This window comes from Protopterus annectens, chromosome 9.part0 (assembly GCF_019279795.1).
Source record: "Protopterus annectens isolate FY-2018-M chromosome 9.part0, PAN1.0, whole genome shotgun sequence".
Lineage (NCBI taxonomy): Eukaryota > Metazoa > Chordata > Ceratodontiformes > Protopteridae > Protopterus > Protopterus annectens.
The window spans coordinates 458,651,741-458,669,087 of record NC_056743.1 but is presented as its reverse complement, the minus strand read 5'-3'; the positions used below and the strand labels follow the sequence as shown (position 1 = coordinate 458,669,087).

The following is a 17,347-nucleotide window of genomic DNA, read 5'->3' as shown; positions in this document are numbered from 1 at the left end:
AACACAGAACTCTTATGGAGGCTCCCTGTGTTTATGTCACTTTAGATCGGAGGCAAACCCAAAACTTTTCCAAAAAACAAAAACAGAAGATCAGACTACGACATGAACCCCTAGCTGTACTGCAAATGGATCCACTACTTCATGAAAAAACCCACAGTCTTTAAATATATGACTGGAACTAATAGCTTAAGCAGTTTAATTTCATAATGGGTGGATACTTTTAATTTACAGAAGCTTAATTGTGGAAAAGGCTTGCTTCCTTGATTGCTGCAGCCAATCAGGTCCCTTCCTTCACTGAGCAGACCTGATTGCGTGCAGCTTACAAGCGAAGCAAGGGACCTGACTGGCTGCAGCAGTCAAGGAAGCAAGTTCTTTAAAAAACAAAACAAAAAATGGAATCACGCGACGACACTGTACAGTCAAATGAGGCACTAAGCAAGGAGTGGAAGAAACCCGCGGCTGCTTCATATGGGGGCCCCCATACGTGGGGAGATAATCGGGGGCTCCCCGTGGCCACGGGTTTGGCGGGTGCCTAATGCCGGCTATGTATATATATATATATATATATATATATATATATATATATATATATATGTATATATATATTTACAGAGAGAGAGAGAAATGCTAGTGATTGTATTGAGAATGTTTGTAAGGTCAGAAGCTGTATAGTTGGTTTTATGTGATCAACGAGGCTGTTAATTGACAGGTGATGAGGCTGCATAATTCCACGGTTGGGAAAGTTGCTCTTACCCGGTATTTGTGCAATGGAGTAAATATATAAAATTAGCAGGGGGTGTGTGGGGCAGTACACAGAAGGTAGAGGACGGCTTGCCCAACTGCAAAAGATGATGTATTTTTTAGACGTTAGATTTTGCATGTGCCCAGGCTGTTTCTCTGTACATGCATAATATTTTGTCAATTACATTGGTTTCATCCTTTTGCACTGATATTATCACGGTTGACATTGTGTGTTTTAGACCCCTTTTTTCCCTTGGGGTTGGGGTATCACATGGGTTTGGGGTGACAGTCACCTAGAGGCAATGTTCACACTGCCAGGTGGCTAGCCCAGCCACAGCTGTTCTTCCATACTAAACACATGCATGCACATGCACACTCACATCTATGGTCGATTTAGTGTCCAGTTCATCTGCTACATCTGTTTGTAATTTGGGAGGAATCCTGGAGAAAACCCACCCAAAGAGAGGGGGGATGTGTAGACTCTACAAACGTGACAGCCTACCCAAGAATCAAATCTGAGAATCTCCTGCTGTGAGGAGACAGTGCTTCCTACTGTGCCACTGTGCTGCCCCATACATATATATAGTATTGAAATTCCGAATCCGCTTTGGTCATCTGTTCAGAATATCGACCTGAAATGCTGAATTCGGAATTTTGAAACAGCAACCAAAGTGAAAATGAATACATTGACATCCGTAGTTCGATGTATTCAACATAGCAGGAGGTGATGTCACTCACCTCCTGCTATGAACATTAATGTACCATTACACTCTACAGTCAAAGGTATGTTAATTCTACTATTTTGCAGGGGGGCTACACCCCCCCTGCACCCCCCACACCCCATGCACATTAAGCATACCAAATCCGAGCTTGCACTACAGTGAGGAAATGGGCTAATTCCCTGTTCTTCACTGAACCGCAATCTCCCTGCACAATGTCAAACCCAAATATTCAAACTACACAACCCATTCACTGTAGTGTACTCGATACATTTTGGTTCGACATTCAGCTGACTTGAAAACTGCCATTCGACCACAAGCTGGTCGACCGATGCAGTTTCAATTTTTTTAATATAAACATATATATATATATATATATATATATATATATATATATATATATATATATCATCTTTTCCAACTGTTTAAGTGAATGAATAACTCTTGCAATGTTGTTACAGTGTTCTTAAGTTTTTTAACCAAGAAAGCCCATTCAGCACATGTCCCTTTTCAGGAGCATTGTCTGGTTAAGTGAGTTACTCAGAGTCAAACAGTTTGTAAGCAGAAATTGATGGTCTCAAACCAAGGACTACAGGATGATGCCCTTTCACAGAGTGTACCTTTAACCTTATATACTATTCTGACGGATTCACTTTATAACTTTGAAATACTGAAATACCGAATTTCAGTATTTGGAAATCATAAAGTTGAACGTCCATAATCCCGACAGCACACAATCGCGAAACACACAATCATGAACACATACACACCATACACCACACAACACACAACACATACATCATCCAACCCACACTACAACAGACAAAACACACACAAACACAAAAACACAAACAAACCTACATTACATGTGCCCCCCACCCCCCTACTTATATATACTAACTCCGAGATCGCACAAACAGACACAAAATGGAAACACACACCCACACATTTCACAGTTCCTCGCACACACACAAACATCACACATATACATACAACACATCCAAAACTTAAACACATTCAGACACACTCAAACTGCCACACAAAACCCTTACAAAACACTCACTTACCTTCAATTGCACCTACATCTATACACGATACACTCTCAACACCACACACCACGTACCGTAAGCCATAACTGCAAATTTGAGGTATTCGAATTCGCGATTATGAGTCTTCGACTTTATGATTTTAGAAATACTGAAATTTGGTATTTCAGTATTTCGAAATTATAAAATGAACCCATTCTGACACACTTTAGCCAAGTACTGAAGAATTTGTAGTTTTGACCTCTTAACAAGGCATTGTTTAAATGTAGATTAGTGTAGGCTGTAAATAACTGTATGTAAGCACTCCACATTTTGTAAAAATACTGAATTTGTGTAATTTATATATTATGCACTGCATTAATTGTTCTGTCAGTGTTATTGGTATTAGTTCTGTTTTCTTTACCTTTGGCTCAGGTTGTGAATGAAAATGGTCCTGTGGACTATTTCACTCACTTGGTCAGCAAATGCAAAATAAAAGTAATTGTCATACCTTGCAGTATAGTGAACAACACCAAATGTTTTACATTGAGGGTGCATTCTGGTGTGTGGAAAGGGTAAGTAACAGACATCACTCAAGAAAGACAAGCTCTTTGTTTATCAAAGCAGCACCTACAGGTTCCATGTGGAAATATCATTGGGCATGACTTTCCACAACAGATGTGTGTCGGGTAGATAAACAGTGTAAAATTCTGGTAATGGGCATTGAACTCGACTGTAAGGAGTGGTGTGATCAGCACCAGAGAGAGAGAGAGATGAACACCCATCACCATAACTACCTCATAAATGTTAGTTTGCTACTGTAACTATGTTATTAATTTTGCTCCTTTTTCAGGGGAACCTGAGCATAAAGATGCATAAACAATGTAGTACAGAGTGAGAGCTTCACCTTATGTTGACTGACAACATTTTTGTCACCCACAGGCCTTGGGAAGCATGTATTTTGTACATGAATCGCTAACAGACATCCAACAATATAACTTTCAAGGTAAGCAAAAAGATTTTAATATTGATACCACCAGAACTGTCTGCCTTTTTTATTAATATTAATTGGGACCAATTGCTTAGGTGGTTAATAACTGCTCTGTAATTTAGTGCAGTCAATAAATTCAAATAGAAATCACTTCAGAAGTGTTGAACATTTCCCAAGAACTTGTATTGTGGTCTGCATGAGGAACTAGAAACCAAGCTTCTAATTGGTATAGTAACCAAGGCAAAGACAGAAAGATATTCAGACACCCTTCTTCAGGGATGCCAGCAACAACCTGCTCACCAGTCCACAGCATTAGACAAAGAGGGCAGGGTTGTTGTTAGCAGTCTGGTGAGTGTGATACTTACCAGCTGCGAGTGAGATATAGGCCAAAATTACATGCTGGTATTACTCTGGTGAACTGCATGTAACATCTTCACGGTTTGTGTGTATGGTTACTGCACACATTATTTTGAAGACAGCAGTGTCACTAAAGTGGGATGACTTAACACCCCTGTAACAATATTAAAATAAATGGGGCAATTATTACTTTGGGGGCTATTTGCAATACTTTTTGTGTCAAAGCAGGAAGGAATCGCTTTCACTGAGAAAAAATAGTGTTCTGCTCTAGCATTTTTGATCCATGTGATAGGGAACAATATAGGTTCATAGGTAACTACTAGGCTAACTGGTCTTATGGGCCAAGCCTAGCCAACTTCCCTTTTTCCTGCTGAAATTAACTATCCCATTTGGTTAGAGATTTGCCTTGCTCATCCCATGGTCGATAGTTATATATTAACCCTAATGAGAACAACTGGGATCATACTGTAGATAATATCAGGGGACCCATGCATGAGACAAAGTATTTAGGAGCTGCCTCTGTCCTTTAGTAGTACAGGCGGCAGCCCTGGAGTACATTTTCTGTTTCCCATCCGTAGGTCCAAGTTGCTATTGAATATAAACAGGGATAAAATTTGTTTTATGTGGGTGGAGCATCTGTTCCACAGCAGCAGTATCCTCTGTGAGATATATCTGTCCCTCCAAACCATTCTGTTGATATTGCAGAAGAGGTTTATATCCTCAGGCTGAGTATTTTTGATGTCATTTATCTTGCTGATGTGTACTAAATCCATCAGTAATGGGTTGGAGGATGCCTTATATGCCAGACACAGGTCACCTCTAAGCAGTCTGTAGGATACCGAGTATAGTGACCGGGCTTTGAGCCAGTCCATGTGGGGACATGTTATTTATGTCTTGTGTCCTTTTAGTGAGGTATTTCTGGAGTGGTTTAGTTGTTGCATGTGTCTGGCAGATACAAGCCAACGGGGCATTGTATTCACCAAGTGGCCTAATTAGGGCTGGGTCAAGGGGAAAAAATGACATTCCTAGATGTAGACACAATCCCTTTGTTTATAAGCTATGCAATGTAGAAGGACTGTCCTACAGCAATGGACACATGTTGGTCAAAAGTTAGGTCACTGTCCACATAAGTTCCCAAGTCCCAAACAGTCGGGTCAACTGTTAGGGGCGTTTCATCAATATGGTAGATGACTTCCCAAAGGATACAGTAATACATTTTTTTGGCTTTCATTCCATGGTTTTGTCACCAGTTATTTATTTGTGATAAACCTTCCTGCAGGATGACTAAGTCATTTGGGGACCCAGTGACTGCTCCTAAACATTTTTACTCTTCTTTAGTTGAGGATTTTATACTTGGTCTTGAACAAAAGCTCTCTAGAAAATCACTACTTCTTTGTCCTACAAGTCAAACTTGATCACTTCATGTCTAGAGTTGCAGTGATATAGGCATTCAGATGATTGTTTTTTTTTTTGTAGTATAAACATGTCATAGTAGTGTTAGAGCTGAGTGCACCACTTTACAGGCAGGGGTGTCCAATAATCTATGAAATCTGGGTGTTTAAGTACATACTTCATCAGAGAAGAGCCAGGAACACCACAGAAGATATTCTTCAATAAAAGTGTGGAGGTTAAAATAGTTTGTAATGAGGTATGTCTAGCACAAGTTCTCTACGTGTTTTATGATTCTAAGCAAGTCAGTAACCTCAATTGTTTCTGTGTTATCCTGGAAAACAAACATCTGTGTCTGGTGGCTTTTAGCTGGTGATAAGGAATAAAATAAGATAAATAAGGTTAAAACAAACATTACACATTACAATAGATTATTGTTATATGGCTCATATGCTATTTCTGCTGATAAGCTACTTACAAAATGAATTACGCTCCAAGGGCCATTAAGGTCTGTTGCATGGGCAGACCTGGGTTACCTTTACCTTTTTCTTTTGTGATTCTGCAAATAAGCTTCTGAATGTGTTTATTTATGGAAGTAAATGTGTCTGTAATAGTAATACACTAACTATCAAATCAACTAGTGTCTATCACACTTTGGATGGTATAGTTAACAATTATCTAGTATGTATAGTTAATAACTCCAGCATAAGTTGCAGTTTTGTAGTACTGCATATCCAGGCATAGCTGTGAAAGAAACAATACACATATGCTTAAAGATTCATCATTGAATGGGCTAAGGCTGACTTTATTAAACAATTAGACCGAATATAAGATCAGCCCTGAGACACAGACCACTGATAGCCCAGTAGGTCTGCTGTGTTATTATGTAATTACTTATTACGTTATCTGCATATATACATATTATGTGTGCATATCTAAATGTGAAAAAAACATGGACAGAGGTTACTGTGCTTGGAAGTGCTGAAATGCCTCCCAATAAATTATCTCCAAAAAATATGTATATAAAATGTTATACCTAGTGGCCACCAGGAATAGGGTCTCCCAAATGACACTACTGGTAATAAACAGACTGGAGTATAAAAAAAAAATGCAACTATGAATCACTTAACGACTCAGTAAGTGCTGTTTGGCCACATGAAGATGCAGGAAGTATGCAGTGTTGCCCTGGTTATAAACCATCACCATCTTCACCCGAGGATAGGCTTCATACTAAACACCCTTCAGAGCAGTCTTTGTCCTAGCTGACCAGACCAATTTCTCACCCTCTCAATGGGTTTCAGCGCCTCCCATTGCTCATTTTCCCACAGTAATGTTACTTAGGATAGATGTGTGTGTGCTATTGTGTTATGCATGTATATGCATGCATGTGTGTGTGTGTGTGTATAAACAGACACACACACACACACACACACACACACACACACACACACACACACACACACACACTCATTTTCAGGGAAGGCTGGTAATATTCTCCAACACTACAGGTTTCTATCTAGCCTAAAGTAGTAAATTGCAGGCACCCCAGGATTACCTCACTGGGGACCTCCCAGTTACTGTTTAACTGTTATTAATAAGCTCCATAGTTATAAGCATGCATACTTGATCATGTAAACACACTCACTGTTTTTTCAGAGAAGGTTGGTAATATTCTCCAACACTATAACTTTCTCATTAGCAGACCGAGTTCTGCTGTAACTATAACCTTCTGTTCTAGCCTAAAGTAGTAAATTGTAGACACCCCAAGATTACCCTTCTGGGACCTCCCAGTTACTGTTTCACTGTTATTCATAAGGCCCATAATTATAAAAACACACACACACACACACACACACACACACACACACACACACACACACACACATTTTTCAGAGAAGGCTGGTAATATTCTCCAACACTATAGTCTTCTATCATGGCCTAAGGTAAACTGCAACCTCAAGATTGCTTAGCTGAGGACCTCCATGTTACTGTTTCATTGTTGTTAGTAAGGCAAATAATTATAAACCAATATGATAATGTGTAGCAGATCTGTCCTGTTCGAGCTGGATGCTAGCAGCATAGAACCAGTTAGTAATATATATCCTCTTATCAAGTAATAAATAAGGAAAGAGAAGACCAGCCACAGGCCTTTTAAAGGCAAGTAAGTCAAATCCTTCATGAAAGAATGAGTTAAGCAGTACCATTAGCATTTAAATATACCGAGATGTGAACTTGCATAGACAATGAAAAAATAATCATTTTGAACAATTAGATTGCAAGAAAGAAAAAAATCTGTACAAGGCTAAACGTTTTTCCTACCTATTCTTATCTAAAATAATTACTGAGCTCAGATAAACTGAATTTCCAGACATCATAGAAAAAGACAACTGGATAAACAGCTTATAAGCGTCAGGCTATCCTCTCTTCTTCTGTCTCTGTGACCCTCTTCATCTGACTGTTGTTGACTCAACTAGTGGGTTTCTATCTTGTGGACAGAACAACAACATATGCAATTAAGTAAAGTCTGACATTTGCCTTATATGACTTTGTTTTCCAGCTCCTGGCTAGTTATATCCTTAACAGGATTGTCTAATTTCTGTTTAACAACTCATAAGCTTCCTAGCACAGGAGTAGCCATGGATTTTGTAATGAAAAGGCAGAACAATTACAGTTCCTGGTTCATGTATGCCATACATTTCACAACCATATGTAGAAACAGAAGAGAGTTATAAACGTCAGTTATAAATGTCATAGTCTGTTTTACACTGCATACAAAAAGGTCACACATCTTTAAATGGCACTGAAAAAACACACATACTACATGTTTTTTAAGGATTAAGTACAACTCCGATATCTATTACATTCAGACTTTGAAAATGGTGGCATATTTATTCTCAAACATCATATTCACTACCCCATGTGGATCTTAAGCAGTTTTTCTTGATATACTTTCTAAAACAATGTTTCATATAAGAGCGCTCGGTGAGGTACACCATCTTGTTCCTTTCCTTGGTAGACCATCTGCATTGGCATTAGCCATAGCACTCTGCTGCTGAATAGTTATGTTATAGCAATGCAGTGCCAAACTCTATCCAAGGAACTTTCCGGTTTACCTTTTCACGTTCTATAACCACTTTAAAGGATTGACGTTTGTGAGCACTGTGAACTTTCTGCTTTATATGTGGGGTAGAAGCTTTTGTAGAATCCAAAGTATGGGCCTTTTTCTACATCAGTGACTAAAAATTGCAGCTGAGGTACACTATGGGGATGCTCTTCTCCCTTTAAGGAAATCTTGGATCTCCTGAACTGTGGTAGAAGATAGCTGCAGTAAAAGAGCTATCTTACCTACTGAAGTATCAGCCTGAGCCTCACTGAGAAGGTCTACAGCAAGTTCTCAGTTCTTGTAAAAATAAAAAGTGATTGGCTATAAAATTGCACACCACCAGCTGCGAATGAAATATTTAATAAATACACATAGTATTTAGCGCTATCATCTCATAACAAGTGAGACTTCATCAAAATCCCAACTATTCTGATGAAGTCTCACTTGTTATGAGATGAAAGCGCTAAATACTATGTGTATTTATTAAATATTTAATTCGCAGCTGGTGGTGTGCAATTTTGGAGCCAATCATTTTTTATATTTCTACAAGTTCTCAGTTCTGTTGATACTGATTACCACTGTCTCTCTGTTGTGTTAAGCTTTCATCGTATTAACGTAATAGAGTTTGTGTTTCTGCCTTTTGTCTACTAACTCTGCAATGTAAAATTCACAAAGTAATGCTGCAAAAAGTCAATGTCTACACACCGTAAAAAAGAAGAAAACAATAAAACCAAATGTGACTATTGGGAAAAAAAGACTGTACCACTGGACAGTGACATAGAATTATAATATTAATAAAAAAACGGATAAGCACTTTTGTATCACCAAAACTTTACAAGAGATTTCATCAGACTGACTGACTTCATGTTAAAATATTTTTTTTTTAGTTTCTATCTATATTGGTACTTTAATTTCCAGGAAAGAATGGTAATATCCTCCAACAGTACAACCTTATGTCCTGGTCCAAGGTAGTATACTGCTTTTTTTTGTTGTTGTTGTTGTGTCTTTCGGCTTTTCCCGGTTAGAGGTCGCCACAGAGGAACTCCGGTCCGCTAATGATTGGCAGTAGATTTTTACGTGCCGAGTTGCCAGGCCTGACGCACAACCTTCAACGGAATTATTCACGCATGTCTCCACACAGAAGACGCTCCAGCTGAGAATCGAACAGGACGTCTTTACTGTGAGGCGACAATGCTACCGCAGCACCACCACCACAGTGTCCAAGGTAGTACCAGCCCAAATTACCTTGATTAGGATCTTCCAGTTAGCGTTTCACTCTTGTTAACAAACCAAATAGTTACAAAGATAAGTAATAAGTTGTACAGAGCTGTGCAGCTTATTAGAGGTGGATGTCAGCAGCTTGTCACCATTTAGGAATAAATTCAAGGTTATCATTTAAGAAATAAGGAAGCAGATGACCAGACAGATGCTTTTTAAACATTTAAACAGATAGATATGAACTTGCACAGACAGAAAAACAATCCCTTTCAGCAAATTGATTAAAAGAAGGAAAAATATCTGTTTGCAACTAGACTTTTTCCTTTGTATTCCTAACTAGAAAAATAGTGAGTGTTCTAAATTAAACTGAGTAAAACCATATTTCCAGAAAAATAAAACAATAAATGATACATTTCCGTATGTTATAGGCAAAGAGAAGTGCTGGAACAACTCACAAGCCTGTACATTGCAAGCATCAGGTTTCTTCATGTCTGATTCTGTCTTCTTTTCACATTTGTTCATTCAGCTGTCTAGTTTACATCTTTTCCATGCAGAAGCCAGAGATGCAGTTAAGCAATGTTTCACATTTACTTGCTGTCAGTTTGTTTTTCTGCTGTTGAATAGTTAAGTCTGTAACAGAATTGTCTACTTGCTGTTGTACAGGTGTTCGCTTTCTGGCCTATAAATAGTCACATACCTTGTAATAAAAGGGCAGAACAATTTCAATTCCTGGTTCATATATCTGTCGTACATCTCCCATCTGTGTACAATTGCTGTATTCCCCAGCAGAAAGCAGTTAAAAGCTTCAGTTACAGATCTCATGTACTTTTTATATATTACATAGTAAAAGGTTACAAGTTCACATATGCCACTGAAAAACACACATATTTCAGATTACATCATATATTTTTAGTTTACCTGCTGAGGATATTATAATGCTTAAGTGCAGCTCATATTTACATTTAGACTCAGCAAACAGTGGCATTTTTATTCTCAAACATCACATTCACATTCTGGTTGGACTAACTCTGCCAATAAAGGGTGAATGAATGAACGAATGAATGAATAAATAAACTATAGCACATAGTTCCTATTATCCCTTGTTTGGAAATGGATAAAAAAGATCAAGTGTTTTCTATATCCTTTTGAGGGCTATAGGAAGGAAAAATGTGGGTGAACTGATTCATAAAAATAAAACACAAGTTCCAGTTTAGAATTGATTTAACTTTTTCCCATTAAATGTAGACTCTATAAAGAGCAGTATTCAGATAATATATGCAATGTTTTGCTTTATTATTATGTTGTAAGGAATAAAGTCTCTGAATGTGTCCTATAGTCGTATTGTAACTAACACTGCTGCTGAGAGGTGCGGTCTGTCATCCTAGCTTGCTTTTTGGGCTGTTATTTATACAAAGCACTAATTAGCACAAGTCGTTTTTGAATTTTTACCTCCTGTAAAGAAATGTGGCTAGATCCTTTATCTCAAATACAGTTTTTTGGACTTAAGGGTAAAATCATGTATTTGAGGTAAAGATCTAGCCACTTTAGCTACATTCTGTGAAAGCAGGTAAAAATAAAATCACCAATTCCCAGTGTTAGTGGTGTATAGAATCACTAAGCTTTTGTGACTATATCCCCTTTGTTTTTTGCTATTGACAAGATGATATACAGAAATTGTCTTTTTTTCTCATGTACTACAGATTTCCTGGTTTAAACTTGATGTTCTGTTTCCATTCCTGTTTTTTTTAATTCTGCAGTAAACTTGTATTAAAAAACTAATTTTATATATATATATATATATATATATATATATATATATATATTATATATATATATTATATATATGTGTGTGTGTAGAGGGGTAAAGCCCTAACTGTGGCCTAACCACCAGTTCAGTTAGCGGCTTGGGTGACAGATGGAGTGGCAGGGAGGGATGGGTATTACTACCCATGGTGGGAGAGCAGTTTTATGGGTGTCTCCTGCGATGATTCCTGATGGAGGCAGGGGATGTCGTAATTGGGAGGTATGGTCCGAAGAGGGGACAGGGTGGTGGACATGGCTGAGCTGCTGTGAAGGTGGAATGATGCACTTCATGTCCCCATTGTACGCTTGTCCCTCGAATATTACCGCGAGGATCACGGGAGGGAGGAAGTAACAGGATTAGGTAATAAAGCAACACCCTCCCAGCAGTTATTGATGGCCGAGTCCCCCAGTTTGTGGGCCGATGTGGATATTAAGGGCAACATTAGCACTAGCCCTCTCGGAGATAGTCTGAGGCTAGGAGGTGGTTGTTAAACGGATGGACATGGTCTGGTGGGTAGGAGGGATGTTGGATGATGTACAGAGGATGAATAAATCTCCCAAAAAATGTGCGATAAGAGTATCTTATGTGCCTGGTCTGCAGTGTAAGTCACTATCTTCTTCTGAAACTTACCGCTAGTGTTGAGCTGGAAAAGCGGTATTGCATTGCACATATTCCATTTACTCCACTTGACAAACCTAATTGATTTACTTGTCTCTGATGACCAGTGAGGTCACTAAGCATAAGTGATTATTTTGAGGTGAGCTTGTTGACTTATAGAGAATCACACAGTATCTATTAGGTTTCAGAACAGAACAGGTTTTCAAGATTTAGTGCATTCTTAGTTGTATCCTATACTAAGCTGTTTGGCCTACTAATAATAGTAACAGATCCACCAGCTGAATAGAAAATGTGCAAACTAAATCAGAACAACAAAAAAAACTTCAAAATGTTTATTAGTTGAGCACTTTTCCCACAATTATACTTACATGTTTTAAATGTAGGTGGCGCTGCTGACGCTATAAATGACACCAGTGTCGAACGTAACATTTCCCATGAGGCCAATAGTACTAACGTTCTTAACACTAATTGGAGTTCTCACCCTAAGGGGGTCATTAGAGTCTTGTTTTTTGAAAAAAGTTTTTTTCTTTCTGTGCCTGAGGAATCAAAAGATAAAGGTTCAACAATGAAGTAACTGAACAATTTTGAGAAAAAACTGTCCCACTCTTGGAGATTATAAATGGATAACATGTTTCTTAAGGAATGGAGTTAAGTTAAGTAGTTCCAAGGAGCTTATGATTGTTGAAGTTTCCTAACAGAATAACAGTTAATACTGATTTTACAGAGAATTAGAAGCCATGTGTGACAGATATGCTTTGAATCGATGACAGTAATTGTAAACAACAACAAAGGACAACTGCAGTGTTTGAGTAATAAATCTCATGATTTGGACATTAATATTAAAATGATTTACTTTTTTTTGTTTTGTATGGGAATAAATATATAATAGTTTGACAGGGCCGACCAAGAGTGTTCACTTATAACAGCAAGACAACAGAAACAGCTGGAGAGGGAGGCTTTTAGAATTATTAATCTTAGAAAGCGTACCCAGCTCCTTTGATTAAACAAAATGACAATGTTGTTGGTCTTGCTCATGAAAATGAGCATTTGGGTCAGTTTACAGTTACTGGACTTGTATTGTTGGTCCAAATTAAGAGATGGTTCAGGGAAATGGTGATACTGTTGTAAGTGACACTTTAGTGTCCCACTTATGCAGATCCAACAGACTGGCGCAGCAGTCTCTAATGACCCCCCAATCACCACTGTTCAGAACAACATTTGTTTTGTTCAAAGAACAGGGTGATGAACTAGGGGTTAATGAAGGGGTGGAAGAGTTGAGGAAGGGGATATGAGAAGAGTGAACGAACTTCATTTCCTTAAGTTATTCGCTGTAATGTAATGGTGTTTTACATACATTTAATGGTTCCAATATTTTAATTATAACCATTTGGACATTTTAGACAATTATTCCATTTATTTTTAAAAAAGCTTGACATTTGTGCCCAGTAAAAAGGGTGGTTTAGCAGCTACAGCTTAAGCATTTTGCTAGGTAATCGAACTTGACTGTTATTCACAATGACACGTCAAGTAATCAAGTGATTATATCTAATATTAGAAAGAAAAGTACTTTTACCCCTCATTAAATCCCCTAATTCAGGATTTTGAGTTGGCTTGTCAGTGTGATATTTATAACATGTTCTATGGCAATAGAGTATTCCATAGGAACAACTTAGATATTGATAACAGATTATTACTCTGCTCTCTAGTTAGTAATCCAGAGGTAAGGGTTATGATACCTGATAAGAGAGGAAGATTCATAGGTTCATAGACAGGTAAGTACTAGGCTAGCTGCTATTCTGGGCCATTTTAAACCCAGCCAATTTCTTTTTGGTGCTTGAATTAACCTATGCCATTTGGTGTTATGTTTGCCTTACCCATCCCATGGTTCATAATTATGCATCACCCCTAGTGAGAATAACTGGGATCATACCATAGATAATTTTAGGGGACCTATGCATGGCTGCATGCAGCAAAGCATTTAGGAGCTACCTCTGTCCATTAGTAGTACTGGGGGGTAGTCTTGGGGTAAATGTTCTATTACCCATCTATATATCTAAGTTACACTTGGATATGGGCAGGGATGAGCTTTGTTTTTTATGTGGATGGGGAGTTTGTTCCAGGGCAGTAGTAGCCCCAGCAAGTTATGTCTGTCCATCCAAACCATTCTTTTGCTGTTGAAATCCATGGATTGAGTATTTCTAATGCAATTTGATTTGCTGATGTTCAGTAGGTCCATCAGTATTGGGTCAGAGGATGCCTTCTATGCCAGACACAGGTAACCTCTTAGAAGTCTGTAGGATACCAAATGTAGTGACAGGGCTTTGAACTGGTCTGTGTAGGACATGTAGTTTAGTCCTTATATCCTTTTATTAAGGTAGGTCTGTGGGAATTCCAGATATTGTATGTGTCTGGGCAGACACGTGTCAAAGGGGGGCATTATACTCAATAATTGGTCTAATGAGGGCTGAGTAAAGGGGGACAATGGCTCCTTTAGATCTAGACACAATCCCTTTTGTTTGTAAGCTGCACAATATAGAAGGACTTTTTTATGACAGTGGGCACATGTTGTTGAAAGCTAGGTCACTGTCCTCATAAGTTCCTAAATCCTGAAGAAGTGAATCAACTCTTAGGGACATATTGTCAGTGTAGCAGAGATCCTGACTGAAATCACTTTTGTAGTATTCATAACAGATGAGTTTTCATCCACCGACATCTGACCAGGGTACCAAAGCTTTACCTTCTGATGGTGTACATAAAGATGATGACCTTAGCTCATCTGTGTAGGTGAATATAGATGGACATACGTATGAGATCATCAGACTATCTCGCCACCAGCCAGAACACAGGTTATTTCACCCAATGGACTCTTATCATTTGGTTGTGTGGTACTGTAGCTTCATTGTCACATTCAGTTACGTACTCCACTGGGAATTCTTCCTTTCTAACTTTTTGTCTGTGTGTTAACTGTTATTAGATGTCAGCTAGGAGGGTATCTGCAAATCTTGTTCAATTTGTCAGTCATTTGTAACAAAAACTCTCTGATCCAGGCTCTTCACTCTTAATACCTTCCTCAAGACTCAGCATTTAAAACATTTAGCCCACTCTACCTTGTCAGAATCATCAGATGTTGGTCTTCTGCCCAAGTAAAAACTTAAAAGACCTAGAGAAGATTCGTATTCTGTCATCTCTGAATCGGACGTACCTGCTGAGGTGGTTAAATCATGGTACGTTAGACTTTATTTCAATAGCTCACTACCATGACCCTGCTGGAGGCCAGTATGGCACCTGAGGCCATGCAAATGACCAAATCTACTGATGAACCATGTCTTATTATTTCAGAGGGCACATGTGGAGTCCCTTAGATCTTGAAATCCAGGAATATTATGAAATGCATCCATTTCCAAACCTTCTAAGCTGGTATAAGTGGACATCACCTCAAAAAACAAAAAAAAAACTTAAACATACAATATTCCCTTCAGCTACCAGGGAGAAAGAATAGATTGATTTTTCTCAGGGACTATTTAAGGCCATCATGTCCCCGAAGCCTCCATCCTTTGTGACCCAACCTTCACAGGCTACACCTCAGAAACAGGCATTGCATTTATCATTCTCCCCTGTGGAACCTGAGGCAAACATTCCTTGAGCTACACTTCTCAACTTCATTATCCAGAACGGCTATCCTCTGATGAAGGAGACTCTCTCTTTCCTGATTCACGTCTAGAAGAGACTTCCTTCGGAGAAACATTGCATGATGAAGCACTTTGAATGGCAATATAAACAGGTGTTAGAAGTGCAAAAGAGATACTGTAATCTTTTAGAGATCGGCACTCCTGCACCTCTCCTGTGCTTCCTGTGCTAGAGGCATATGTAAGTGCTTTTCAAGTTAATGCCTCCACACTTGATTCTCAATCTCCAGCCCCAAAAGGCCAGACAGGTTCTGCAAAGTTTCTGATGAACTTAAGTACCTATACAAAAACCTAGTGGTGGATCCTGGTGAAGTTTCCCCTGACCTTGGACAAGCCTTTAAAGCTGTTTCCCAGAAGAAATGTCCTCCACACTGATAAGAACAGTCAGGTTATGGATAGCTGGGGCATGAAAATGTACAGGTCCTCCACAATGGCTTTCAGAGACATTAATTATCAAACTCAAATGACTAATTATTTGGTCTCTGTGCTTCAGTCCTTGAATAAGGCCATCACGGGGCTTCAGACACCAGAAACAAACAACATTTGCAGACCTTATTGGCCCAGGCCTCCTAAATAGACAGACACAGTATTAAATGCAACTTTGATGTTGTGGATATAGTAATATAGTAAGATCCACCTACAAAGAGATAACTAATTATCCAATCAACAAATCCAAATGGAGACACGCCTGTCAAAGTATAGTGTACCATTCATTTCACTGTCTAAAGAAGACATGCTCATTCAATGCTGGAAAGATATGCTTGCAGTACTGGATAAACTTATGCTTGCATAAACCTGTTGCATCCTGGATTTCAAAGGCCATCTTCCTATGCTGTTCTCACCATGGTAAGACTTTGCTCGCCTGTCCAAAAGCACATTCCTCTCCAGCAGTGGCTTTATCTGGTGCCTTCTACAAAGGAGTGGATACCAGATCTATTTTAGAAGCTGCTTTTTTGTCCTGTGTCCATACCTTCACTAAGCACTATAAGTTAGACACCTTCTCCAGGTCCAGGATGGCTTTTGCCAGAACTGTTTTGTCTGTTCTCCATGATTTTACTGCCTTTGTTCAGCCTTCCCCCCTTTTTTCTCTCTTCAGCTCTGGGAATCGCCCATCTGTTTTGGATAGGTGGGGCAAGAAAGTGTACAAGTCCTCCACAATGGCTTTCAGAGACATTAATTATCAAACTCAAATGACTAAATATTTGGTCTCTGTGCTTCAGTCCTTGAGTAAGGCCACCACAGGGCCTCAGACACCAGAAACAAACAACATTTGCAGACCCTATTGGCCCAGGCCTCCCAATTAGCCAGACACATTATTAAATGCAGCTTTGATGTTGTGGATGCTTCCTCTAGGACAGCTACTACTGACTCAGTCATCAAGAGATATCCCTTGCTGTGAGGCCTTTTGCAGCACTCAAGGAATACAAATCTTACCTTACCCGGACAACCTTCCAATCGAAGCACTGTTCAAGGACATCTTCCTGAAGCATCTTCATTACACAGTATGCCTCCTGACTCATTTGGGATTCATCATCAGTTTCAAACAATCCCAGCAAAATCATACCCAGGACTTGACCTTTCTGGGCTGCAGACTGGACACCCCCACCATGCACCTTCATCCCTAAGGAGAAAGTTACCTTCCTGACCAACTACTTCAGAACACTGTCTACTTAGACTCACTGCACAGCCAGAGATA

The 17,347-nt window shown here is 39.0% G+C and overlaps 1 protein-coding gene across 2 annotated transcripts in view; it reads left to right on the top strand.

Annotated features, from left to right (window-relative positions):
* LOC122811267 (inositol polyphosphate-5-phosphatase A-like) overlaps positions 1-17,347 on the top strand; it is a 1,048,439-nt gene that overhangs the window by 738,645 nt on the left and 292,447 nt on the right. For both annotated transcript variants that reach the window (XM_044082997.1, XM_044082996.1), the window contains exon 5: positions 3,428-3,491. In XM_044082997.1, coding sequence (XP_043938932.1) covers positions 3,428-3,491 — 64 coding nt within the window. The remainder of the gene's footprint in view (positions 1-3,427; positions 3,492-17,347) is intronic.